The 26,823-nt window shown below is 39.4% G+C and overlaps 1 protein-coding gene across 6 annotated transcripts in view; it reads right to left on the bottom strand.

Annotated features, from left to right (window-relative positions):
- Positions 1-2,129: 2,129 nt before the first annotated feature.
- The window catches only part of SETX (senataxin), a 29,446-nt gene continuing 4,752 nt past the window's right edge, over positions 2,130-26,823 (bottom strand). For 2 of the 6 annotated variants that reach the window (XM_063352947.1, XM_063352948.1), the window contains 21 exons: positions 26,239-26,458; positions 25,814-25,933; positions 24,653-24,824; positions 23,063-23,153; positions 17,634-22,184; positions 16,711-16,810; positions 16,006-16,182; positions 15,102-15,331; positions 14,388-14,555; positions 13,674-13,830; positions 12,939-13,040; positions 12,328-12,440; positions 11,567-11,638; positions 10,564-10,713; positions 9,926-10,033; positions 8,866-9,053; positions 8,409-8,501; positions 7,628-7,792; positions 7,128-7,226; positions 4,644-4,731; positions 2,130-3,613 (listed from right to left, as the gene is read on the bottom strand). In XM_063352947.1, the coding sequence (XP_063209017.1) occupies positions 2,828-3,613; positions 4,644-4,731; positions 7,128-7,226; positions 7,628-7,792; positions 8,409-8,501; positions 8,866-9,053; positions 9,926-10,033; positions 10,564-10,713; positions 11,567-11,638; positions 12,328-12,440; positions 12,939-13,040; positions 13,674-13,830; positions 14,388-14,555; positions 15,102-15,331; positions 16,006-16,182; positions 16,711-16,810; positions 17,634-22,184; positions 23,063-23,153; positions 24,653-24,824; positions 25,814-25,933; positions 26,239-26,458 (7,950 nt within the window). In that variant the 3' untranslated portion in view covers positions 2,130-2,827. Of the gene's footprint in view, positions 3,614-4,643; positions 4,732-7,127; positions 7,227-7,627; positions 7,793-8,408; positions 8,502-8,865; positions 9,054-9,925; positions 10,154-10,563; positions 10,800-11,566; positions 11,639-12,327; positions 12,441-12,938; positions 13,041-13,673; positions 13,831-14,387; positions 14,556-15,101; positions 15,332-16,005; positions 16,183-16,710; positions 16,811-17,633; positions 22,185-23,062; positions 23,154-24,652; positions 24,825-25,813; positions 25,934-26,238; positions 26,459-26,823 lie in introns of those variants that run through there. The other 4 variants (XM_063352950.1, XM_063352949.1, XM_063352951.1 and 1 more) reach the window with 4 other exon arrangements.

Raw genomic sequence — 26,823 nt, 5'->3', positions numbered from 1 at the left:
GCTTCAGAGATATTAAATGAATAAAGCAAGTCTACACTCAGCTTACCAACACTGACTCTCCATCGCTACTCGTTATTTTGTAACACACAATGGAAAGGGCAGAGAAGTTATGAAAATTGTACCTAATCCATTTGTTCCCCAATGCAAATTTTATTTGAGTGAGCGAGAAGTGTGCTTTGGACTGGAGTTTGCTTATTTTTCCACGTTATGGGTTTCAGAGAGGGCAGAAAAGGCTAATTAAAACTACAAACCTAAGCTGAGTAGGTGGAAGAGGGAAAAGTGTTGTAAGTGCAACAATCCAAATATTTTTTTATTAAAGAATACACCATTAACGATACAGACTGATATGGTAGCAATAAGCTACCACTGAAAGACTGACAATTTAAGTCAGATAAATCTGGTATTAAATAAGCAAAAAAGTCTGAGCCACTAACGATACCTCAAAGATGATTTATGGAAAGATACAGGCGTTATAGAGTACACGACCTACATACTGGGTACAAAATACAGTAAAAATGAAATGTTAAAACAAAATTCCTTACATTATGTGGTAAGTATAGCTCTCAGAAGAACACATTCTGAAATGCAGATTAAGGAGAAAGAAAACTAGAAGAAAACTTTCAGAGAAACATTCTTTTGACCAAATTTTATTCAATGGCCAGAAAAGCATTTCCTCATTCACACTGTTGCCAGCATCACTTTATTTACATACAGTCTAAATGGCTTCCACAGCTATAGGATCCTACAGCCGGTTGCGGAATAGCAGCCTTTTTAATGTGCTAAGTAGAAACAGCAGGCAGGCCAGCACAGCCCTGCCAAGAGGAGCCAAGAGGTTTGGAAGATGACAGCATTTTTAAGTATTCCTAGTAACATAAAAGGAGATAACACCCAGGGCATGGATTCTGTGATGTGGGGGTGACCGAAATGTCCGACTGGTGACAGATTCATTCAGGCAGCCTTCCTTCTCACACACAGTACACAACATCAAGGAAGAGTCACAGCAGTTTCAGAAGTGCATGTACTGCTGACAAGAGAAAGTCAGGGCTCACTGAAGCGATTAAGACTGCAACATAATGAATAACTAAAGCTAAACAATGCACATATTCTGATTCCACTTCACAGGCATCTCAAAGATGCTCAGTACTATGCAGCACAATGAGCTAGACAGTCTCAGACAGCAACTAAAAGCCTCCCAACTGTCCTGGTCTGATGACACCCACAAACCTACAGTGCCGTTGGTACCAGCACAGCACATTTGTTCTGGGCTGGGATGCATTAAGGATGTAAGTTGTACTGGCAATTACAGTTTGAACCACTACCTGGTGTTTGCACGGTAAGGCACCTGTACTTCACTGAACTGGATCACACGTACCTCTTTGGCAGTGGCTTCAGAGGACAAAGCTAACACTAATCACTGCAATGAAGGTGTCGGGACAGAAACGTAACTAAAGATCATGGCTGAAGTCTGGCAGCTCATTTGCTTAGGGAAAGCCACTGCTGTTATACTGGTTGAGCACAAGTCAGTCAGCAAGGGCCATCTGTATTTTAAGACAGATGCACGGAGACAGCGACCCGATGCACTCACAATGCACCCAGCTTGTATTAACATGGCGAGGTGCTGCATTCGCCGGCGGGAGCATGCTAGACCACCTCCACACAAAACTCTGTGCGCATGAAATGTTGCTTTCACCTCCCTGAGACAGACATATACTCCAGAACAAGAAAGTGATACTTCACAGTGACCCAAAGGCATTCCGAGTAGAAATAATTCCTCTTCTATTGTGAAATTGTACAACAAGAGGACTCTTGTTGTACTCTTAAAAATAGTACGTCCCTCCCCCCCATTTTACTAGTTATATATTCTTCATCAACACAGTGGAAAAAATCCAGTAATAACACCTAGAATGAACTGCCTGCCATTTTTATCTCTGTAGATTTCCAAAAGCTCTACACAAAAGAAACTCGAGTGTCATTACCAGTAAGCGTTAACTAGATCTTTGACTAAGATTCCACAGTGCTGTTGCTTATTCCTCACATGGACTCACTGGACCACAGACCTCGTAGGCTTCAACCTGCAGTTTGTGTTGCCACTGCAACAAGGAAAGGATTCCAACTGATGAAGCAGCAGCAAGAGCAAAAATCAAGGCACATTTATATAAACGAAAGCTCTTCTGTTTCTATAAAAACAGGCAATGAAATATACAAAATAAGTAGAATTCTCTCCATCCAACCCATGTACATCTGCCTTCAGTCTTTTCTGAGGCACTAGTGGAGCAAGAGGAAGAATCGCTGCGACCACCTTTTCAACATTCACTCTTTGCTATCAAATAAATTAGACTTACTAGTGCAAAGGGAAAAAGCCTGGCTGTTTTTTGGATTTTGGGGGTTTCTTTGTTGCTTGGGTTTTTTTGTTTGGGGTTTGTTTGCTTTTTTTGCTTTGCTCTGGTTCTTCATAAAAAAATTGCATCACTAAGAAATTAGCATTTGCACAAGGAAACAAGAAGCTATGTATCTGCCAAATTAAATCTTAAAATAACTGTATACTGTACAAATATACATTGTTAAACATTTACAACCTTAAGTTCCTAGATGACGAAATTCACTACTCTTCCAAGCAATGCAGCTATCCAACTTTTCTTTTCAAAAGCGCAAAGCTGTCAGGTGTAAAGTGCCCTTCACAATTAGGGACAGGACAGGAAAAAGATGGATCTACTGATAGTAGTGGTATCAATAGAAGGGAGTTCCAGGTGTACTAAATAATTTAAAATGCAGTCCTCGCTAGACAGAAACCTGGGAATAGATTTTCAGTAATGAGCCACTAGTAAAGTCAGTGAAAGGTCTTTCTTCGCTTGGCACCGTTTGAGTCTCTTTTCTCTAGTGATTCCTCTGATGTTCTCCTTGTTAAAACACGATAGTCTTTGTCCCGCTTACTGCTATTGCTTTGACCTCCTTCGCTGTAGGCTTTTGAACCGCTTTTCAATACAGAAGCTCTCCGGTCACCCTCGTGCCGAGCTGCGTAAGGTGACGTGGAAGGCATGTCACGTTGTCCCATTGTTTGGTGGGGCTGCTTAGAAGTTTCTGTTCTGGAAATCCGATCCCTGGCAGATGAGGACACATGGAGGCCTTGCTGTGACGTTGATCCTGGATTGCTCTGGGCTGTCCGACTGCTGTCTTTTGAGGCCTGCTCCTTCCCTTTTGTTTCAGTTCTACTAGCCATACTTGCCAGTCTTGGGTCCCGTGGTTTCTCTCGATTGGCAGGAAGCGCCGGTGCCTCCACGGGTGCAGGGGCACTGCCTCTCCTGGAGTCTGCAGCCTGAGCCCCTGGGGGCTGCTGGGGCCTTCTGCTTCCTTGGGGCACTGCATGGCCAGCGTCAGCAGGGACATCCCACGGGCTGCTGGCCTCCCTTGGATTTGCAAGCTCATCCATCTTGCTGCTGGAAGAACAAGCCTGCAAGAGTGGAGGTTTCTTTGTCCCTGCGTTGGCTGGGAGCGGTACTGTTGGCTTAAGCTTCAAGATCTTAAGAGCATCGTTCCTGTAGCTTTTTTCTGATGTCTTGATAATGGCACCTCTTTTCTGAGCATCCTGAATCAACCCATTCCAGTCCTTATTGTCCTTTAAAAAAAAAGAGAAAAGACACCCCCCCAAAGAAAGAAAACAGTTATCAGAAAGAAGTCAACACAAACAGACAGAGGTGTCAGAGGATGTACAACCTCTTTAATCAAGATACCTGACACAACTGTCATGGAAACCACTGTTACGTTCCTTCTGGAATGGAAGAATCTTATGTTTCACTTGCAAAACAGCAATAGGCACTCTGGCTGCTGTAACACAGGGAAGGCACTTTCAACCATCAGTGAGCTACTACTTCAAATGATAATGTCTATATTTATGCAGGCCAGAAGAGTTCTCTCATACAGAGTGAAACAACAGCATGGCTTTAATGCCCTCTAGTGGTGCAGCTACCACCTCCCACCCTTGGACAGAGACTAAAAATCCAGTACTCTAAGACATTGCATCTATTCAAGAGCACTCCCTACACGTTCAGTGGGCCTTTACAGTCCCCAAATACGCAGTTCTGTTTCAGAAACACCTGTTTCAAAAGAGTACAAGCAAAGAGTATCCTCAGAAACCACATGACTACACAAAGTAGCGTCAAAAACAATAATATGAAAATCAGGGGAATGTTTTGGGCTGGTTTGGGTGTTCGGTTGTTGGTTTTTTTAAAATCATTTTCCTTGCTCAAATTATCCAGTGGCAACTGCAATAGCTGGAGCAACAGTAAGGATCAAGCAGAAAATTATCATTCTATCTTGTGCAGATACACTTTTCACAACCCCCCCACTTGAATTGTAAAGGACTGCATTACAATTTAGTTACTAAAAATATTGTGAGAGTAAATTCTAATTTTCTTTCTTGGAAGCAAGGAAAACAATTCTGTTTTTTTAAAGCTTGTACGACAGTTACAGCCAAAGCTTTCAAAGAGAACCCTTCGGAGGCCTGGATTGTACTAATTTAACAATACGCTATAAAGGGTCCCCCTTTCATAGACAGGAGCAGTCTGAGGATGGTTTTCACTTCCCCAACCCTGACTTGACCTAAAAGGGTGAATCACAGAAGATCATTTGATTAACACTGTACCTACCATGAGCGTTTTCAGTCTTCCAAGGATGAAGAGGCTGTATCTGGCTCGGGTAATTGTAACGTTCAGACGCTGAAGACTCGCCAGAAACCTAGGTGACAAGACAAAACGAAGCTCATAAACTACTACTTTCATGAGGTTTAAGGGTTATGAGAAAGAGAGATAATATTCAATTTCAGAAGCGGTTACAAAGAAAGCAGTAGTTCATGACCCATTCCCAGATCCCACTGCAGCAGCCGTGCCTTACATGTAGGGCTTTGCATGAATTGTGTTTTCTTTCTTTCACCACTCTGATTCCTCGTAGGGAATTCCAGTTCATTCCAGCTCTTGCCATTGACGTTTCCTTTCTTGGAGCAAATCCCCTCTTAATGCCAACCACTGCTTCCTTAAATGTTCCTCAAAGTACAGAAGACATCAACCTCACTTCACCTATCAAGACTTTAAGCTTCTTTTTGTCTTGAACTAAAATAGATTAATAATACTTGCCATGATTAATGGGAAAATTTTCTACTGAAATACTGAACGCTGGACATGAATATTTTATTTTAAAGGTGACCTGCAGTAGAAGCACACGAAAGAAGACTTTTGCTTTGTCATGCTTCAAGAGTGAAATGTATATTCCTTGCAGAAGAAAATTTTCATAGTCCAAACATGACTGTCTAGTCTGGTTTTGTGAGATCAGAAATCAAGGTACTGAAACCTAAACAAACAAATGCTTAGCATATTCTTAAACGCTGATTTCTGTTAGGGCTTGTTTACCAAAACTCAAAAAAAAAAGTTTGTGAAACTGATATCAACTATTTCTCCTCTAATGAAAAAGCTCCCAACGCCCACAGCTTATTCTATACTAACAAAGTTGGCAATACAAAGTCAAGTCTTTGTACACCTTAGCTTGAACAGGCCCAACATCAACGCCTGGTACTGTGGGGACGGCACGGATACCTGCTCTTCTCAAATTCACAACCCCTGCAGTAAAGACTGCAAAAGCCCCAGAGCCACCCCAGAAAATTTGGGCAGCACAGGCAAAAAAGATAAGAGAGGCAGAAAGCAGACGTTGGGAGTGGCTCCAGCAGCACAGATATTAGAGTTCTCTAAGTCTTGGGGTTGGGGGGAGGAAGGGACCTGGAAAGACCATAAATATTTCTAACAGCTTTTAAACCTGAAAGACAAGAAGATTCTTTTCTCAGGAAAGGGAAAAAAAAATCCGTTGTAAGTTCTTGGAGAATTTCCTCCTCCCTTTGCAAGTTACTTTCAGTGTAAATTTAATGCTGCACTAGCAACCTTGGAGACCAAAATACTTTCCTCAGCTACAAGACCATAGGTAAGGGGGATGTAAACTTTCCCATCACACCTTGGCAATGACACCAGACCTTGAAACAGAGATGTCCAAGTCATCAGTATGTACAGCTAAGACTGCCAAAGCTTTACTATATAAACCTTCACCACAGTAAGCTGGAAAGTTAACTTCTATCTGTTCTTTTGGAAGAAAAGTCCCATGTCAGCCAAAAGAACTGGCAGGTTCTAGCTGCCTTCAGCTTCCAAACTCCATCAACCAAATTAAGAAACGTCCAGAAAGCATCATTGTTGTTTACTATAGGATTTGGATTCTTTCTCTTCCCAACGTAGCATGGATCAGCACAATTAAAAGCCCTTTATCTAGCAATTAGAAAGTTAGTATCAGAGAAACATAAGTATCTTAAGTGAAACCTGGTGTGCGAAAACCAAGATGTTTGTTTATGTGAAAGGCTTCCCATAGTCTGACTTAAAAGCCGATGAACTATAAGAAGGCACGTTTCGATTACCATTTTTTAAATTAAAATGACCAGTAAGTTAAAGAAACAAGTCAACAACTGCTGTAGCAGTCTGGGGTTAAACAGCACACCCAGTATCTAGTTCCTTCTGTTTCAGGCGTGAAAAACCCATATAAAATTACCGAATTTGTGATCTTGAATCTTCCTGCAAACCTCCTAATTCAAAAGACAAGTGCCTTCACTTACGAGTCAAAGATCCAGCTCATCTGTATCACGTTTCTAGCGACACATTTAACTAGTGAACAATAATACCTTAACAGAATGCTATATTAATAGGATAGTGACAGTCACAGAAAATTGATTTAATTTTAAAAGAGCAGCATCCAGAAAGTTACAACATGTATCAAAAGTTACAAGAAAAATAACTGCTGCAGTACCAATGCAAAGAGTCAAGTTCCCAAGACCAATCCTGCCAAACTGGAACAGTGAGAGGCTAAGGCATCCATGCAAATTCCTCAGCGTGCAACGCAGAACACAATACTTCGTGTTTCCATGTCCCTTTTGTTCAGAGATCTCGAACCAGTAACATTAATTCGTGCATTAAGATACCCTTTAATTTGCTGGCTGTAGTGACTTGTTCTCTAATCCCTTTCTTACTGGTCATATTAAAAATAAAATTACTATCTCCAGAGTGTCGTTGGAAATGGGATTTGCAAATCACTGAAGAGAAACATACCCAATTGACCCTTTAGTGTTGTTTGCCCGGACACACGTCACTATGATGCAGTCTTTCTCTCGTCCCTGGAATGCATCCACTGTGTCTACTTCTCCTGGGCTGTTGAAGAAAGAATTAGCAAGCTGTTAAGTTATGTTAGTTGAATTTTTAAGCAACACACTGATGCAAATAGCCTGAACACCATCCTTAATGATCAGCTGTCAAAATAACCCAGGGTAAGTTTCTGCTTCAGTGTGTGAGAAGATTCAATGTATGAACCTAAAGCCAGATTCGCTTTTCTGAGGCCAGCATCATTGTTGAAAAGCCGTTCAGGGCCATGTAGCTTGGAATTTGAGGTTTTCTTTTAAATGCACGCCTGCATGCCCCCTTTAAAGCAATGACAAAGTACAGATTTTAGTAGTACAGAAAAACGTTTGAGTTTTTGCCATTATTTTAAGAGGATAAACAAAGGACTAACATGCAAGAGCCAAGTCCCATTTGAAAATTCATGTTCTTTTTACCTGTTATTCTTAAACACTCTGTCCAGTTGATCTTGGATTTTCTTTTTTTGTGCACTGTAAGGGGTAATTATTCCAATGCGACGAAGACCCAGATCTTTCCTTTTTTCTTTAATTGTTCTAATTAATTCCATCACCAGCTTCACTTCCTGAGGATTACTAAAAGAGCTGAACGAGATAGAGTGAAAACATTGCAGAAATACATTCGACAGCTCTTTCAAAGTCAATGCTTCAGCCCAATTTGTAGGGGGATTGCAAGTCAAAGGCCCGGCCTTGAACTTCTGCAGCCACCTTCACACAGAACTTTGCAAGCAGGCCGTGTGGAGCAGCTAAGAAGCGTTAGCAGGGACAGGCTGCACTTAACATTCCCTTAAAACTACATAGCTTTGATTTCCTTACAGACTAGGTAAAAGGGAGAACTGAGCCTGACACCTTCTGGCATTACCTCAGCGTGCAGCTGTGAAAGGAAAGTCACTGATAAGAAAATAAACTGGGAACTCAGAAACTGTTATTAGAGCCATCAGAGATCGTGTAGGCATTCACTGGCACCTAGCAGATAGTCAAACCAGGATCAAACTCAGTTTCAGGTTAAAAAAAAAAAAACAAACCACTTAACACATGCTTTAGTAAACAAGTTCCTTGTAAAATTAAATCAAATCAAGTTGAAAATGCAGTTCTGGTTACTTAATGTATATTGGGAACAATAGAGGAGAGATGACAAGTCTTCTGCAGGTAATTAATTCTCAGTAAATCTAAATCTGGCAGAGTAGAACGCAGGACTTACTCATTGTCTCGCTCCTCACGACCATCTCCTACATCAAAAATAAGGTAGGGCTGGAATGGCCACTCTGAAGAACATCTGTTCTCTTCTGTTGCTCTGTAAATAACATTTTTTACAACCAGATAACCATAAAGAAATTCTAAGAACTGATACCTCATTTATTTACACCATGGTTATCAAATACAAGCAACTTCCTGCTTTTTTTCCAAAGTCCTTAATTTTCACTGGTACCTGCATATACTGAGGCCTGAAAATGAACTCTAAGTATGCTCAATTTTAAGTGATCTACGTAACTTATGTATCACAGTCAGCACTAGGCGTTGGAATGCAAGTTCTCTCCCATTAAGCATCTTATCCTCCCCACAACCTCAAAAATTTTTAGACTCAAAGGAATATCCTGATATGAAAAGGCTTTATTGAAACACCCCCTGCTCAGAAAGGAGAACAGAGAGATACTCACTTGTCAGTCTTTAGAGTCCTGCCATAAATATAATTGGATGGGAAGAGGCAGATGTCAGGGTGCATCCTGTACTGCAGTGTCAGCTGCACAACTGGCAGGCTTCGTAAAACATTCTTCTGCACTTGCTCCTCCAGGTGCCTGTGCAGACGTGCCATCAAGGACTGATCGTATCCGTATTCCTGAGCTTTCTGCCAGAGGGAAAACATGAGAATGATTAGGTCCCAAATTAAGAACAGGAATTTGCTTTTTGGACTTAAAACTATTTGGTATTTTCTTGTAAACTTCTAAATCATTGACAAAATGACAGCTACTCGCATTACAGTTTTCTATTTGTGTTAGTCTGATTACTTCATTACAGATCACCTTCATAAATCTGAATATTTGTCAGGTAGTCCTCAACAAGACAACTTTCCTTTGTGAGTCACAACATAGTAAAATTTCAAAAAACATCAACAACAAAAAGCAAGATCTTCCAGGTGGCACCTCATTAAACATGCACAGAGCCCCCAGACAATTTACCCTTCTAGACAAGCCAGCTTTGTTTTCCTCCTTCCTTTATCAGATGTTTAAAACATTCCTCCTTACAGTTGGACACAAGAACCTATATGTTCATCCACAGAACACACCCACAGGGTGAGGAAGTCCTCATACAAAAAGGGTGTGTTCACGCTCCATTCCTTAAGGAATGTGACACTGACTGAAGCTCGCATAACAGAGCCTCCTGCAACACAACATCCATCACAAACCAAGCGCCGAGTTGCACCGAAGTTTGTGTTACCGTAGCTATCTTAAAGGTGCGTTAAATCAGTTTCAAGCTACGCCAGGAAAGTCTACAGAGGCTGCACTCACGCATCTGTATTAGTTTTATGCACACATTTGAAGGCAGTATTGCTATGGTCTCCACATAACACAGACTAAACCTGGCAGGGCAAAAGTTATTATCTGATACACATCATGATTTGACATTGAAGCATCTTTTTTCTTTTTATGCATACTTTCTGTAGATACTTTTACACTATATCCACTATATAGCGTTAAAAAATACAGTTTGAACACTTACTATTGACTTTACAGTAGGAGGAAGCTGTTTGGGATCTCCAACAAGGACCAGTTTATTACAGCGATGGATCAGTGGAATCAGTGTTTCAACTTCACAGGACTGCCCTGCCTTTTGTATATGCAAACAGGACAAAAAGTAGAAGTTGTAAGCAAAGGACTGGGACTGGAGGAAGTACATTAAATTTCCTGTAACAGAGCCAGAATAACTCAGAAATGCTTTTTAGGGCTTCTAAAAAAAAAAAAAAAAAAAAAGAGAAAAATTATTCTCTCTCTCTCCCCCCTAATAAAAAGAGTCCCAACAGAGTTTTCTTTTATTACTAAATAAGCAGAGCAGATAGAAATACAACACAACCATCTGGAAACCTCCACAGCAACAGCCACACTTTAGCCATGACTTAAGTAAAAGCCATCTGCCATAAGAGCACCAAACAAGTCAGAAAAAGAAGCAATTAAAAGTTATTCTTTCTTCTTAAGGCTCTACGCAGCAGGAAAGGCTCGTGATCAGTTCAAAGGTGGGGACGGGACAGTCAACCCACAATATATTACACCAGCAGCCAAAGAATCACAAGTAGCTTAAGTAGAGAACAAGGCAAAGCTTTAGAGGTGGAACATGCTGTAGTTTTAAATAGCCTTACTGACCTCATCCACAATGACACAGCTGAAAGGATCAAGTCCTTGCCGCCAAAAAGCAGATTCCAGCAGACTTCCTCCGCTTGTGCTCAGTGTGCAGCAGATGATGTCGGACTCCAAGATGATAGCCGTCTGTACTTTCTGAGAGTGCCCCCGAACCTTCAATACAACAGGACACCATGTCTCCTCTTCTCTTTTAGTTCTCTTGAACCACCTTAGGGCAATTTGTAACTGCCTGGACAATTCTAACAGCCAAACAGATCACGCGTAATACGTCATCCCAACAAAACTATTTCCACCATTACAAACGAAAGTCAAAAGTTTGCTTAACTGAAGTGGTACTTTTACTTTAAATTACGCCACCTTTGAGGAGGCAAACGGGAAAGAAGTATTCCTGTATCTCTCCAGCTATGCAATCTACACACAGCAACTGCAAGCAAAGATTAGTTTGCCACCACATTTGCCACTCCAAGCCTCTGTGACCATTAAGAGTCAGCATATATTTGTTAAAGACGAGCCTTCAGTTCATCTCATGGTTCATGCTACTCAGCCTTAATTACTCATTTTGCTATCAGTGCCTATTTCTACTTTCAAACCTCTCTCTTTCCACACACACAAAAAATTCTTCCAGTTGTTGCTTTCCTTAAAAATATTTAAAAGTATCTCTCAATCCCAGAAGGATTGTAAGGGGCATGAAAGCGGTGATGAAGATACATCCTAGAACATGAGGACATGCACGTTTCTATTACCTTCTTTGCTAAATATACATTTTGTTTAAAATGAACTGTGAGAGTCAATATTCCCACCTGGGTTTTTTGCATTATGCAGCCAGAGCGCACGTGGATTTCACACTAGGCTAACCATAACTTAGCTCACAATCTTTATTTACCTACTACTTTATAAATACCCCCAGCCACACCAAAACCAAATCTCCACCACAATTAAAGGACATCCAATATATAGATAGATTAGTTGATGTTTATTAAGAGCTGCCATAAAGATAAATTCCTACCTCCTTTAGTTGAGAAGCAAGCTGCTGTCTCTCCTTTGAAAGTCTGGCAATTTCATCATCTAACACTTGACTCTAGATGGGGGGGAAAGAGAAATAAAATCAGGAATAATTAACACACGTTTCCCATATACCTTTTTTCCTCCCATACCTTAATTAATTTCCTAAACATTTAGACTTGTTCAGTCTTTTAATATCAAACATGTCTGAAAAAGCAGATCAGTTTCTTAGAAAATGGTCAATATATTTACACTTTCCACACAATACTACACTCTACATTTCTGTGCAACTGGGAAAGTGCTTTACCATCAGTAATCTGTAATTTGAGCACAAATGCCTAAATTTTAGACAAAAAAAAATTGAAAACGTCACTGCAACACACATCCCGAAATCTCAGACTGCAAGGTATCTTACTAGTTCCAGTCAAGCAGAGCTTTGAAGTACACAAGTTAAATCATTAAGTTTAATAAATACGGTTACACTGGTGATAGAACCAAGTGAAGACTACTGAGCGCTAGAGCGAGAAGCGGCATGACTGACCTGCTGAAAATACCAGTATAACTAGACACACAAAAAATCCTGATGTAAAGTTCCTCATTCCCTATCACAGTGCTAACCAACATTTCCATTAGTTGAAAAAGCAGGTGAAGAGACAGTTACTGCTCAGACACGGCATTAAAAGGAGGAGTTCTTCACTCACTGTATTCAGTTATGAATACAAAAAACACACACAAACAGGATTAAAGATACTATTATCTTACTACCTCCCTCTTCTCACATCTGTGCATGGCACGCTGACGAGACAGCATGTCCAGCTTTTGATCCAGAGCTGCTTTTTTTTTCTGAATATCCTGGTCATAGTCAGATGGCATTCGTTCTATAATAAAACAAAGGCAAACAATACAGGAGGAATAGAAAAACTATGTTACAATAACACTTGCTCTCAGTCATGCATCTTAATTTATTAAGAACAAATGGAAAATTTATTTTTTGTTGCATTTTAGTTTTTTCTATTAGGGTCTTATCTTGTAAAACAAAGATAATGAGACTTGGTTCCAACTGTAGCTCTCAAATGCTGCATAGCCACATTACTTTAAATTGATGGCTTTTACATACATTTATTACAATTTCTTTTAAAAAAATAAAAAAAAGCCAAACAAGAAGCTTATTTCTTTGGTTTTGCTTAGGTTTTAGGCCATATGTAAGTTAACACTTTCCCACTAAGACAGAGTAAAACAATGCTTATGAATCACTATCGCAGAAAAATCTTTTACCAGATCTTCCTTCCTTCCTAAAGGACACACAGTCCCAAGTGTAAATCATTATCAAGTACTTAAAGACGACCGAAGAAAAGTCTGATTTACATGTTACTTACTCATTCTATGTTCAACTTGCTTATCCAGGCTAAATCCCCGGACTTCACTGTTGATTGCCTTTTCAGCACCAAGTCGCACTAGTTTGATATCACCACAATTTCCTGTTTACAAAAATCAGAGTCAAAATACTTATAGATTGCTCCAGTCATCTCTGCACTGTGGTATGAGAGAAAAAAAATTAAACATCAAACAAGGCTTTTCCTTTTCTGCTTTTCAAGGGTGCGCAACAATTTATTTGCACTTATCTAAATGCAGCTACAAAAAAAAAAATAAATCAGTAACTCCAAACTCTTAAAAAAAAAAAAAAAAGGAGACATTGCCTACATTTCAGTAGTGGCTAGCAGTTAGGAATGTTACTTTGAATTAACTGAACCACCTCTTCCCTCAGGCTTCTTTATCTAAAATCTACAGAATTCCTAAGTTAGAAAATTACTGAGTACCAATCGGTAATGCAGCCGGTCAGTCAATACTGAATTAACATCGGTATTGATGTCAATGTCTATATAATGACAAAGTGCAGTTTACTTTAGAAAAAAAAAAAAACCAATACCTAATACACCTTTTAAAAAAGCACATTAAAATTATTAACAGTATGAGGAGGTACCAGTCATGTTCTGCAAGAGAAAAAAGCTGCTTAGAGTAGCATACAAGTATTATATGTAATCAACTGTTCCAGTTTCTCCTTCAGGTTTTGTCTATTTAACATACAAACAGAATTTTAAAATAAACCATACCCAAAGGCTCCTGTTTGTTTTGGCATTTTTCCTTAAATGCAACGATGATCTTTTTCATGAGTTCATCTACAGCAGCATTTGATGGTGCACAAACTAGAAAACGGTTTGGCTTGATCTTGGAATTTGTTTTTTGAGTTGCTTTCTCATTCCTAGTGTTCTGTAGATTAATTAACAATAAACCAAAACAGGCTCTTTAGATTGTTGGAATTTGTGATTTAAAAGCCAGACTGTACACACATCTTAATCAGCATGCAGAGTATGGGGACTACTGCACTTGAGTATCTCTTAAGGTATGCCATACTTAGACAAGTCAACTGTATTAATGCTATTTGCATAAATTCCCTTCAACAATTATGTACTTGATGAATCTACTGGATGCTAATACGAAAACCATTAAATGGGACAGGCCAAATAACACTCTTTAATACATCAAAATATTAAGGGTTTTTTATGTAGCCAAGTGTTTATACTACTGATTGTGCCTGTTTTCCTGATTTTACTTTGTAGGAAGTACTTTTTACTTTTAAGTGTTTTACAAGATGCTCAAAAGGTATTATTTCCACCTTTACACCCTACACAGATTTAATTAAGCCAATTTAATGAATTACACCCTCAGTGATTACCAATACTACACTTCCATTTAGTTTAAGCTATCATTCACTTCCATTGGGAAACCAAACACCAGTACACGACGATCACGTCACGTTCACTTACTTCTCTCAAAACACGAGACAGAAGTCCAACAATAGTTTTTGATTTCCCTGTTCCAGGTGGTCCGTGGATGAGGCAGATCTTGGGAAGCCCTGGATGTTGCTTTATCATGGCATAAGCTGTCTCAATGGCTCTCTTTTGACCTTCATTGTATTCATTCACATCCAATGCCTGAAGGAACAGACAGAAAAACAAAACAGAAAAAAATAATTAATTACTTAATGTTGATCAGATCTTCCATGCTCATTTTATGTATTTTCAGTATGTCCCCCACCCCACTAGCTACAACTCCAAAAATTTAAGGGCATGGAAGCTTTTGATTCTAAGTTTGCTCTACATGCACACCCAATCCTGACTCGAAAGCTGTAATGAAGGTTTCATTTATTCTACACACCTTTATTTTGCATTACCTTTTCCATACTACACCTTACTTCCTGAACAGACACCTCTCCAGTAATGAAAAAAACCTGAAAGCTGCTCAAAGTGCACTACTAGTATCTATGTCAATACAGCAGAAACACCTGAGGAAATTCAGACTCCTCTCTATCCACCCAATCAACCGACTCTGAAAAGCACAGTGCCTCATTGCTTTCAAAACTTGTCTGTTTGCACTTGGTCATCTCAAAAAACAGCATGCAAAACCAGTTTCACAAAACTCATGAAATCTAAATGCCTACTTTTTCATCTCCAACTACCACTTCTAGCTGCAGGACTTACAGCGCTTTCTGAAGCTGTGGTGAAATCTCTGGGACAGAAGTCACTGTAACTTGGATTTATGATGGGTTTAGCCAGGGGACTCCTGCTCAATAGTAGTAGACCTTTGAAAGTTCGGTGTGTGGTCACCAGGGAGCCAACCACCACACACTTCACTTGCTTATTTATGAAGAATGACAAATTGCCTCGAGTTTGCACAGAAAGATGACAGACGGTATGCTGCTCCCTTTGTCCTAATAAAAGGGGACAGAGAAAAAAAAACACAAAAAAATCACAAGTTGTTAATTCAAAAGAATATCCAAATTGTTAACTGAAAGATACTCAAACAGGTGACTCAAAGAATTCACCAGAACCAGGTGCTGCCTTCTATTATCAAGGAGCCAATGCAAGAAACCCAAAACCCTTTCCCCTCCACCCCCCAAAAACGTCCAGGAAAAAAAACAAAAAACAAAAAACCACCAGCCAGTACTCTGTAAAACAACTCAGATCACAGTTTGAATCAGACAGCATTAATCTTGATTCTTGGTAACACACAACTTCAGTTCCAGAAGACAGTGAAAATTTTAGTCAGTGAGACCACTGAAGTTCACAGCACTTCGTCTCTTACAGCAATGCGCTCCTGAAGATGTATGCAAAGCACTTACTCATCATTAGTTTCTGTTCTTACACAAACTATTAACACCTGTATTGAAGAAAGTCCCTAGAAAAATGCATGGAAAGGAGGTCTGTAGCTCCAGCTCCTGGCTTTTTACAAAGCTTCTAGCACAGAACAGACATGCTACAGTGGAAAAACCACCCCACTGCCTCTGAGGTAAGGGGCACGCTACAACAAGCAACAGCCAGCTATGAAGAAGCATTTTACAGTACCAAGAAGAATCCCGCTTTTATTTCAACCCCATTTACTTACTAGTTAAACAGCCAGATGCACGAGAAAATCGTGTCACAAGACCAACGTGATTCACTATATGGTTCTCCATCTCACTTTCTTCTCCAAAGGCGTCTTTTTTCTTTTGGACCACCAAAAAGATTAAGTCGTCCTCCTTTGGATGAAGCTGCTTTGCCAAATCACCTTCTTGAAAATGAGCTACCCAGAATACATTTTAAAATTAGAACATTAAAAGGAAAATGGCTACAATTACTTTCTGACTATACTGTATAGAAGACTAAACTGCAATTAACGTATTGCATATACTTCAGTAATACCCATCTGTTAACTTTTAAAGCTATTAAAAGCTATAGCAAAAGACTGCAGAGTTTTAACTCCATCCTGCACTCTTAAGCCTGAACATAGTATTGTATAAAAATAGAGCAAGTCAAGGATTATTTTATTCACCAAAAGAAGCTGTAACAAAATGCCAAATAAGTGTGATGGAAAGTATTCCAACAGCCATCAAATAACTTTTTGTACTGAACACTTAAGGCACAAATTCCCTGCAAAATCCATAGTTCTGTTATGTACATTCTGTAAAATAGCAAATTCAAGATCCTTTCTGTATTTAAAGCAAATAAAAGAAAAAAAAATCTATCTGTAAGTGCTAGCTCATTATAAGGCATTGTCTACTTGAAAAATAGAAGATGGTTTTAAAAAAAAAAAAAGCCACAAAACTCTTACCTGTAAAATCTGCTGTATTCAAGTCAGCACTGAAGTTCTGTAAGTAGAAGTAGTAATTCTTCTCTCTTCCTCTCTCCTTTTCTAGCCACTCTTGTGCCAGCTACACGTTGGAAAGTAAAAGCTACATAAAAATACTTTAAAAGGTCTAGCGTATCGGAAGAATAGCTTACCGTGATTCAAAGGGCAAGCATGCTAAGCAGAAATAAAAGAAAGCTAACAGACCATCAAATACAAGACATTAAAGAGTCTTACTCCTTTCTTTTTTTAAGATAGGCATATACATTACATATAAACACACAGGGCAAACAAAAGCGCTTCCTCCCCAGCCACCGCCCACTTAACACACTTTCTTATAAAGCTCTTTGAAATAAACGTGGGTTCCCCCTGCCTTGCATTTTTACCTTAAGATATCAGTATTATCAGTATTGACTTCATTTTCTACCCTATTTCTGCGGGAGAAGTGATGCAATGACTGAACTTGAAAGCGTACAGACTTTAATTGAAGGAACATGGGGTTTTCACTATTAAACTATAAAGTTAAACTGTTTAGAAAAAAAAATACTTCTCAGATTAACCTATCCTCTCACATAAGCTCTCAACATAAATCAAAACATTAGGTTCTTAGCCTCGTTTTACAGACACTGTCATTGAAAGACCTTCATTTCCTAAAGATTTCTGGGTTTAGCTTTATATACTATAAGGAAAGAGGAACCATGTCCTTTTTCCCCTCCATTTGCATGCTATTGTGGATGCGCACCCAAAAAAAAAAAATGTCTAGATTATTTCCCCCAGTTCATTCCTCTATTCAGATCTGTATCCTAACGTTTTCAGAAGGTAAACAGAGGACATAAACCAGTTTACAATCTCTTGGTAAAATCACCTAGGGTTTATGAAAACAAGCCAAGAGGCAGATAGCTACTTACTGTTTCAAAGGCATTTAGCATCATCAAGGGGAAGAACGTATTAAAATAGTCATTGTATCCATGAAATTGGACAGGAACAGAGGCTACTAAGGAGTGCAGGAGGCTGCTTGGAGGTCCAAACTGGCTGGAGCTCACAAACATTTCGTAAGTCCACTTTAGGACTGCATTAACAAAGATACTGTGATCACGCTGCTGAACGCCAGAAAAGGAAGAATAATATGCTTCTCGGGCAGGTCTGCTGTAAATATTTGAAGCGTTGTCATTCTGTCTATTTTGCGGCTGGAGGACATTTCTAGAAACAGAAGGTTGAGGTACATTACTGAAACTTGGAGGCTTGCATGTTTGATTGCCAGTTGGTATAGCCTTTGCATTTGATGGCCTGGCCACCACTGGTTTTGCTGCATTCACTTTGCTTTTTGAAGCTGGTGATAGCTTTTTAAAACCTTCCAGATCCTTGCTGAAGGCTGCATTCCGTGAAGAACTTGCTGAGCTGAAAATTTTGGTAGTGGAAGGCTTTCCTGTTTTAGAAGGTGGCAGGAGAGAAGGCTTGGCAAACAAGTGATCTCCTCCCGAGCTGGTGGCTGCATGCTTACTGCAGTACTCTCCTGGGTTTTCCACTTTTTCTATACAGTCCGTGTACTTACATTTCACAATAGTCGAGGATTCATTCTGCTGAAGGCTTTCAGCAGTATCCATTTCCTCAGGTTTTTTACTAGCTATAGCAATACCTTGAACACTTTCCTCCTCGGAACATAATTCCATATCTACAGGATCTAACTGAGTTAAAAACAGATCGTCGTCATCTTCACTGTTTTCATTTGGGTTAGACCCATTTTCTTTTGAAGTTGTCTTCTCACCCTCGGGCTGGACAATGCAACCTTTTCCTGAAGGTTCATCTTTATCATCTCCAACAAGTGCAGCAGAAGAGAGACTTGAATCCGTAGGCGCAGGAGGAGCCATCATGCTGTTATCCTCTGATTTTCTGCTCCAGTCTGAAGAAATAGGCATTTTAGAGAGACACGTCTCCTCCTCCACAGAGGAGATTTCAAATTTTCTCTCATTGGCAGAGGGAGAGTCAGTCTCCTCCCTTTTTTTCTCTCTTTGGTTTTCAACAGATCCCAGTTGAAAACTTTTAGGCTTTTGTTCCATAGATTTTGCATCCACTTTGCTAACTTTTTTGTTTCTACTCTCAGAACATCCTGCAAGATTTTTCACTCTGACACTTCTTTTGGGCCTCGTCTGCCTCAAAAACTGAAGGTCTTGGCAGGCTAGAAATTTTTTATTATGTTTTACAGACAAATTCTGAGGAGCAATTTGCTTAATCTTCTGTTTCTGTGCAACCCTCCCTGCAGCTTTACCATAGCTGCGCAATTGAGCTACACTCTCTAAGGAGCGCTGGGATAATTCAAATGCTTTGCGGGGTGCCTTTTTCAGACCAAGTTTTTCTACAGTTGATGTTGGTGCAGGACACTGCCTAACCTTCCTTGGAGGAACCACAGCAGGCATCGACCTGACAGGTTGAAAATTTTTTGATGTACTTTGAGGTAGTTTTTTATTTTGTGCTGGTTTTAGAACAGGTTTTTTAGGACTTCTTTGGATAGTTCCTGCTACCTTAGATTTTGCCATATTCTTCCGTGGGCTCGTGCTATTTTTCTTAAGTGCCAGCTTTGAAGCTAACGAGATGTTAGATGTAGATGCTCTGGGTTCAGTCAATTTTGAGTCCAGGGTGAAGTCTTTAGCAGTAGCAGCACCTTTGTCTGCAGAATTCTCCAGTTGATCTTCTGTGTTTCCCTTACTAATAGATTCTTGTAATGTGGAATTAGTTACTACTTCTGTATTACCAGCTTCTTTCTGATGAGGAATATTTTCTATCTGCTTTTCTACCAAGTTTGCTTTTTCTTCCCTGCTATCCTCACTTACGTAATCCACATCATAGCCCCACTCATTTGTGTGATCGTGCAGTAAGCCATCTGAATTACTAGCATCAACCGATGTTGAAGCGTTATCTTGTTTATACTCTTGAGTTGCTTCCATACTATACGCTTGAGTATCTTGCCAAACCGAAAAGACATCACCTTCTGTTTCAAATTCAAAGTACTGAGACTCACAGTCTTCCAGTGACACGGGAGGGCTTGGCGGCGTCTTTGATTCTAATTTGGTATTACTATCAGAAACGCTGCTGGAAGTTGAAGGTTGCTTTTCAGGACACACATTTTCATTCATTTTTTTTGTTTCCTCCTTGTCAGCCACAACTACTTCTTCATCAGAAGAGTCTGAAATTATAATGACTTGATTGTCAAGGCAATCTGCATCACAGGGAGACTTAGTACTTTGGCCATCATTGGAAGATCTTACAGCACCTTTCACTTTCCTTTTAATGTCACCCACATTATGATGTACTGAGCTTTCTTGGCTTGAATCAAAGGGAAAATTGACACTTTTGGCATACGCAGCTAAAGATAATTTACTGAGTTCTCTGTCAACCTGGGAGTCTGTCGAAGTATTATCTTCAGAAACCATCTTCACAAAATCCTCCTCTTCCTTCCTCACCGAATTGTTTTCTCTCTTGAAATATTTTGAAAATTTGAACAACCTGTCACTTGATTCACACTTCACTGACAGTGGCCTAATCGGAGCAGCAGCGTGGGATATATCGCTCTGGTTTTCAGAGCTAGGTGGAACATGACCATTTGCTGAAGTTTTATCCATACAGAATGTCTTTGAAATTTGATCTTTAGAGTCATATTTAACCAAGTCATTTAAATTAGGCTGTTCCCAGTCTGAAGTTTGTATGTCACTGTCTGTCTTAAACACAGACTTCAACAATGAACTTGATTTTTCTTCAGTGGATACTTTTTTCAGTGAGGTGTCACTAATCCCTGAAAGCAAAATACCATCATCTTTATTTTCCTGCACACCAGGCTCATTTTTAAAGGAGCTAATGCGATCTAGTGGTGTTTCTTTTGACACCTGTTTAGTGGGGGCCAGTTCGAATTGAAAAGCACTGTCGACGCTTTTTTCACAACTCCTTGAAGATGGAGTATCAACAGAGATTTCATTTTCACACACAGTCTGGTGTTTATGACAATCTTTGCTCGTACACGGATAGCCAGTGCACAACTTAGGTTGCTCCATCTCTGCTTTTGAAGCACTTGTTGCTAAACTGCAGTTTTTCAAGTCACGTGGCTTTGCTGGCTGCGATACTTTTGGGAGCCATCCAATTTTCTGTATCTTGCTTTTCAAACTTGAGAGTCTATGTGCATCTACTTTAAATTTTGAAGATGAACTAGGAGACGTATTGCTTTCCTTTGTATCTGAGCTGTAAACATGTTCTGGAGAACCAATATGACTTTGAGTAGCCAGACACACTGGTGTTATGGATCCTGCTTCACATTTGTTTGCCAACTCTCCACCTCTTCCAAAATCTGAATGCTGGGCATTTGGATTAAAGTGCTGATTATCCGTATCAAATTTCCCTGCCACAAGATAATCGTTCCTACTTTCCTGAACTTTCCCACATACTTTTGTTGACAAAGAGTTCTGTGGGCAGTCGTATTCCTGAGTTGTGAAGTCATTAAGTTCCTTTTTAATATTCACGCAGAGGCCTTCTGTGGATGTCCAAGATCTTGAACTTTTAGATGCACCTCTACATTCCTCTTCTGAGGCACTCTTTGTTCTAGGGAAAAGGTTCTCTTGACAATCTTCATCTCTGCCTTCCTTCTTGACAGCAAATGGTGAACTAAGGTCACCGCTACCATGTGCGCTCATCTTGCCTCCATCATCTTGTGTGCTCTTCTCTTGCTTTGTAGAAACGGTAGGCAAAGTTGTGGAGTTTGCATTGTTTCCTACAGGCACAGAGGTATTCACTGCTCTGCTCTTTATACTTCTTATAACTTGCTTTAAACACATTTGTAATTCCTGGGTTTCCTGGATGTTCAGCTGCCAACCTAAAGATAGATTTCCTCGCAGAAGAAGATTGAGTTTGTCTAGGTATTGCTTGCAAAGAGAATGCTGCCCAATTTGATAGCCTTCTCTAAGAAGGCTGCGTATCAGCTGCACACAGGCATGCTGCACAGAGTTAGAAGCTTGTAAAGATGCTGCTGATAAACCTCTCACACAGTGTCCAGACGCTTTTTCAGTGCACCGTGTAAATGCTATAGCTGGGAGCTTAGCACATCTCACCACTGCTTCCACCCATTCTTGGGAGCTAATCCATAGCAAATGCAGGCACTTTTTATTTCTGTGTAGTTCAATAATGGACACCAAGATCAGCAGAAAAAATTCAGAGATTTTGTCACACTGCTGGATTCTTTCATTGAGAATATCTTTAATTTCCGAGCAGAGGTAGTGAATGACTTCTACTATATATGCTACACCCAAGTCCTTGAGATCCATAAGCGACTGAACAAAAGGGATGAACCACAGAAACGTGCTATGATGGACACGCATATCTCTGCCAAGATCAGACTGAAGCACATTAGCCAGTGTTTGCATATCTTCATACATGTTGGGGCAGTAGTCTGGACAAATGGCAGCCTTCCATCCAGTATCCTGAAAAATAAATTCACCACACATCATCCTCATCACACACATCTGCACAGTTCAGTTTGCCTTTTTTTTCTACCCATCAAGGTTACTTTCTCTCAAATATATGTTGATTAAATGATAGCATCTCTTATATCCTAATATAAGTCAAAATCTAAATTTAAAAAATAAAATCAAACTAACACATGTATAAGGAACTCATTTCCTAAAATGTAACCTATGAAGTAAGCGTAAAGTAGTACTTCCTTTAAAAAAATCATTGTGAAACCCTCCAAAGATGTTGTTATGCAGACATAATTTAACTTCAGATAATCAAATATACATTTAAAGCCTTTAAAAGACATTTCATAAATACAACGCACCAACATCAAGAGAACACACTCACAAATGTTCCTTCTGCTTTATAACAACAAAAAATGGCGCTATTTTGGAGCATGGTCTAACATTTGAAAGTACATCAATGCATGCATACCTCATTACTCCGTACTCAATATATTAGTTTAGAATACTGAGAAACAAAAAGTAAGACACAAGAACTCTATCAGCAACTTTTCTTTTAAATTGAATGCAGAGTTTTCATTGAGGTACCAATGTTTGTTTCAATCTTGATAGGATTTCTTGGGCTTTAAAATCATCTCTATCCAATTCACAAACACATTCTTCTTTCCTCTTACAGCCTGAAAGTACCAAGTAAACAAGAAGCGACCAGACTAGCTGCTATTTAAAGTACACTACAGCAACAGAAGTTATTTAATATTTTTTCTTTACAACACCACTAGTAGAAGTGGAGCATCTTCCTCTTTGTATTTTATAGATGGTTTAAAGTCACAGTGTCATTCAGAGATCAGAGTTCAAAGAACAGGGAAATAAAATATTTTTAATACCTTTTGAGGCTTTTCTGTGTTATAATTATACACAATCTGACTGCAAGTAACCATGTCATCACCATAGTCTGACTCTGGTTCAGATTTTGTCCTAAAAAGAAATACAAATCATTATAGACTCCACACAACTAACATAAACTATAAGAAAGCCAGGTGGCCAAGACACAGATTTCACTTGTCAGATACTGACCATGTGACTATTCAAACTTGTTAGTTACAAAACATACCTATGAAAAGACATCAAATTTAAAGTTGTAGAGCTTGTTCTATCCTGCTCATAAGAGGCAGGGAAGTGACTGCCTTGGGAAAAGGAGCTTTCTACTAAGCCATGGATTTGACTACCTAGAAGAAACATCCAGAAGAATTCCATTTTCTTTGAATTTTCTATGCATAAAGGCAGCTCAATCACGGCTACATACTCATAAATTTTGTATGCAACTATTTGAACACCACACTCAAATAGTTTGTTTAACTAAAGAAAAATCTCCTTTAATAGGCCTTCCTTGGCTCTCTGTAACATTCCATACATACGTATCTGTAGCTATCTATAACAGACCGTGTGCGGATAAATATACTGACCATTTAAGACATTGTCACTCAAAGTTGATTAAAAATATATCACAGGAAAACAGTAAACGACTGGCATGGTTATTCAGGTACTATTTTCCACCAACTTTTTAAAATTACACACAGTTTCGGTTTTCAAAAACAGCAAGTGTTCCTAAAGTCTTGGGACCTGGATTCTTATCAAATCCTTAAAAGGCACAGCATGCCACAAGACGGAGACCAGGTTTACCTAACAAAATTCTGTTCTGTAGAAGCTGTTTCTAGACTTCCTAGCAGTGCACTAACCAACCGCTTCCACAATGAACAAACGCTTTACCTAATTAACTTTCTGTTCAATACTGACAACACTGTCACTCAGAAGTGACTCAAAAGCTACCTTTTCATCTTAGGATATAAGCATATGAAGACAAGATGTTTCAAAACAGTATCTGATGCCTGCTATGTGTTTTCACTATGTTATCCAAGCTACTAAGGGCCACTTTATTACCTGCCCTGAAAGGACTAAAATTTTTAAATTCCCATACGGTACCATTAAGCAAATCTAAACTTGTAAAATATTTAAGACTTAACATGAGATAAAAGTAAACTCAAATCAGTTGTCATCTAGACCCACAATAAAATCTAAAACATATCATCCACTGAAAATTCTGGAATTGCCATAATTTTACAAAGAATCTCAGATGTGGCAATCTTCGTTAAACTTAGTGCAAGTCGGTTATAGCAGGAAATAAGCACTAAGCAGTTAGCCGCCTTCCTGATTCAGGAAAAAAATCCTGAAAAGTGTAACAAACATCATAGTAGGCAAAAAGAAGTGAGCATATATTTTTTTGAAAGAACCTCACAATTTTAGGGGACCTACTTCACCTTTTCTTTGTTTGAAGTTGGCAACACCTGATTTTTTTACTTGGCATCTCCCTCCCCCAACACAAATTAATGCAGCACTGACAAGAAAACCAAGATCAAGCTACTATGCTACCTGGTATTAAAATCATAAAACTGTTCTAGTCTCTTAATAGAACTGACCTCTTATAGCTACTGCGTATATTTTTTATTTCATTGTTGTAGCTCACACTGTTGATAATGGTTTGAAAGGCTTGGACAGGATCAATAAGCTGACCCCATACTTTAGATCCGAGCTGATCCAAAATAACCATGAAACAATGCAGCGCTGGCCAGAAGGGGTCAGTAGAATCATCTGAAACATAACAGCAATATTGGGGAGAGTTGAAATGCAAGAGTCCTGTACAGTCTTAGGCTAAGCTGAAGTTGAAAGTAGCTGTTTTTCATTGATTTTTCTTAAATACTAATATAAGGATACATATTCTAGTAAGTTACAACTATACTTTTTAACCCAGAAAAAGGACGGAAAAAAAAGTCAACCTCACTTATCTGTACAGACACTGCTCCTTATACAGCCCTAAATCAACAGGAACCTGGGTAACTATTACTAACATTTCCCAGCTCTATGAAATGGATTCTTCCACACTGATTTTTGCAGTTGCTCTTCTAAGAAGTGGGTACAATTTACACAGCTATGACAATTTATACATCAAATTTAAGCTAGAAGCAATGGGCTTTCCTTCAAGTGTGTTCTTCCTTCTTCATATCACATCCTCATACCATGCTATGCTTATAACGATCTGGTCATTTAAGAGGCAGCCCTGGTCTCTCGAGCTCATGTGCCATTCCTGGGCTATGGCATGGCATGTGGCCTACAAGAATGGCCCAAGGGCTACTAGTTTAAAATCTAAAGTCCCAAACATATGGACAGAAGAGTCAAATTTTAAGCAAGTAGCAGCAATTCAGAAGGGTTTTTTTTATTTTAGGACTCAAAATTCAAGCTTCATGCCACAGTCAAACGCACATTCCCATACGACCTGTACATTAAGTGAAAACAATATGGTAGAAATTATAGATTTTTCCTCTCAAAACCTCTATGCCAGCCCTAAGCAAAGCCTTGCCATTCCTTCTCCACTTACAGTTTGTTTGAATGTAATTTTTCACTATTTGTCAGTATCACCCAAATATTGTGCATTACTGGTCAACTTCCAGAAGATAAGCAAGCCTCAATTAAAATCACCTCAGCGTTATACTATTAAAGATTTACTCAATTAAACAAGGAAGTTTGATAAAGATGAAAAATAGTCTCTGAAGTGTCTTAATCTCAGTATCAAAGTTAGTTACCATCTGCTTCTTTCTCCATGGTGTGAAGTATAGACTGCATGAAATCATTTTGTTTGTCTGGGCCCAGTAACAAGGAGTCCATAGCTTGTTCTTCCAGCACTGTTAGCAACATACAAATTCCTACAAAAATGAAAAAGCAAGCAACCTGACCATATATTTGCAAAAATTTGTTCTGATTTTGACCAAATCAAGGATCATTTTCCAAATGCCATTACCAGTGTAACGCTTGACCAAAGAGATCGGCAGCAACGTGAAACTAAATAAACGCTACTTCACTACTGCAGTTGTGCAGTGCTCAGTTTTGCCATTTGACATGCCCCAAAATAAACAGCACCTGTGAAACATCAGGGCTCTGACTTGAAAGAAGTACTTACAACATGGGAGAGACTACATGCAGAAATTCATTTCTGATCATAAATACTCACCTAGCCAATAGTTCTTGTAGTTGGAAGTATCATATAAGTGAGATGGCAGAAGGATGAGTTTACCCATTTCAATCATTGAAGAGCTGTAAATATCTGGACTCTCAAAAAGCCCCAACTCAATAACTTTGAACAAGCAAGTCAGTACTTCCTGTAGGTCATAGTAATCATCCCTGTCAACCTTCCCTAAATTCCTTGCCGTTAGGATGGCCCATCGACGAATCTAAGGATTAAAACAGAAACATTGCCTATCAATAAAAATGTCATGGTTTAATCGCAGCCAGCAACTAAGCACCACGCGGCCACTCGCTCACTGCCCTGCGGTGGGATCGGGGGTGAGAATTGGGAGAGTAAAAGTGAGAAAATCCGTGGGTTGAGATGAACACATTTTAATACGTAAAGCAAAAGCTGCACGTGGAAGCAAAGTAAAAGAAGGAATTCGTTCTCTACTTCCCATCAGCAGGCAGGTGTTCAGCCATCTCCAGGAAAGCAGGGTTCCAGCACACGTAATGGTTAGTTGGGAAGACAAACGCCGTAACTCTAAACATCCCCCATAACTCTAAATGTACCCCCCTTTCTTCTTCTTCC

Source organism: Chroicocephalus ridibundus, chromosome 15, assembly GCF_963924245.1.
Source record: "Chroicocephalus ridibundus chromosome 15, bChrRid1.1, whole genome shotgun sequence".
Classification (NCBI taxonomy): domain Eukaryota; kingdom Metazoa; phylum Chordata; class Aves; order Charadriiformes; family Laridae; genus Chroicocephalus; species Chroicocephalus ridibundus.
Note: the sequence above shows the minus strand (reverse complement) of the source record. Positions and strands in the feature narration are given on the sequence as shown.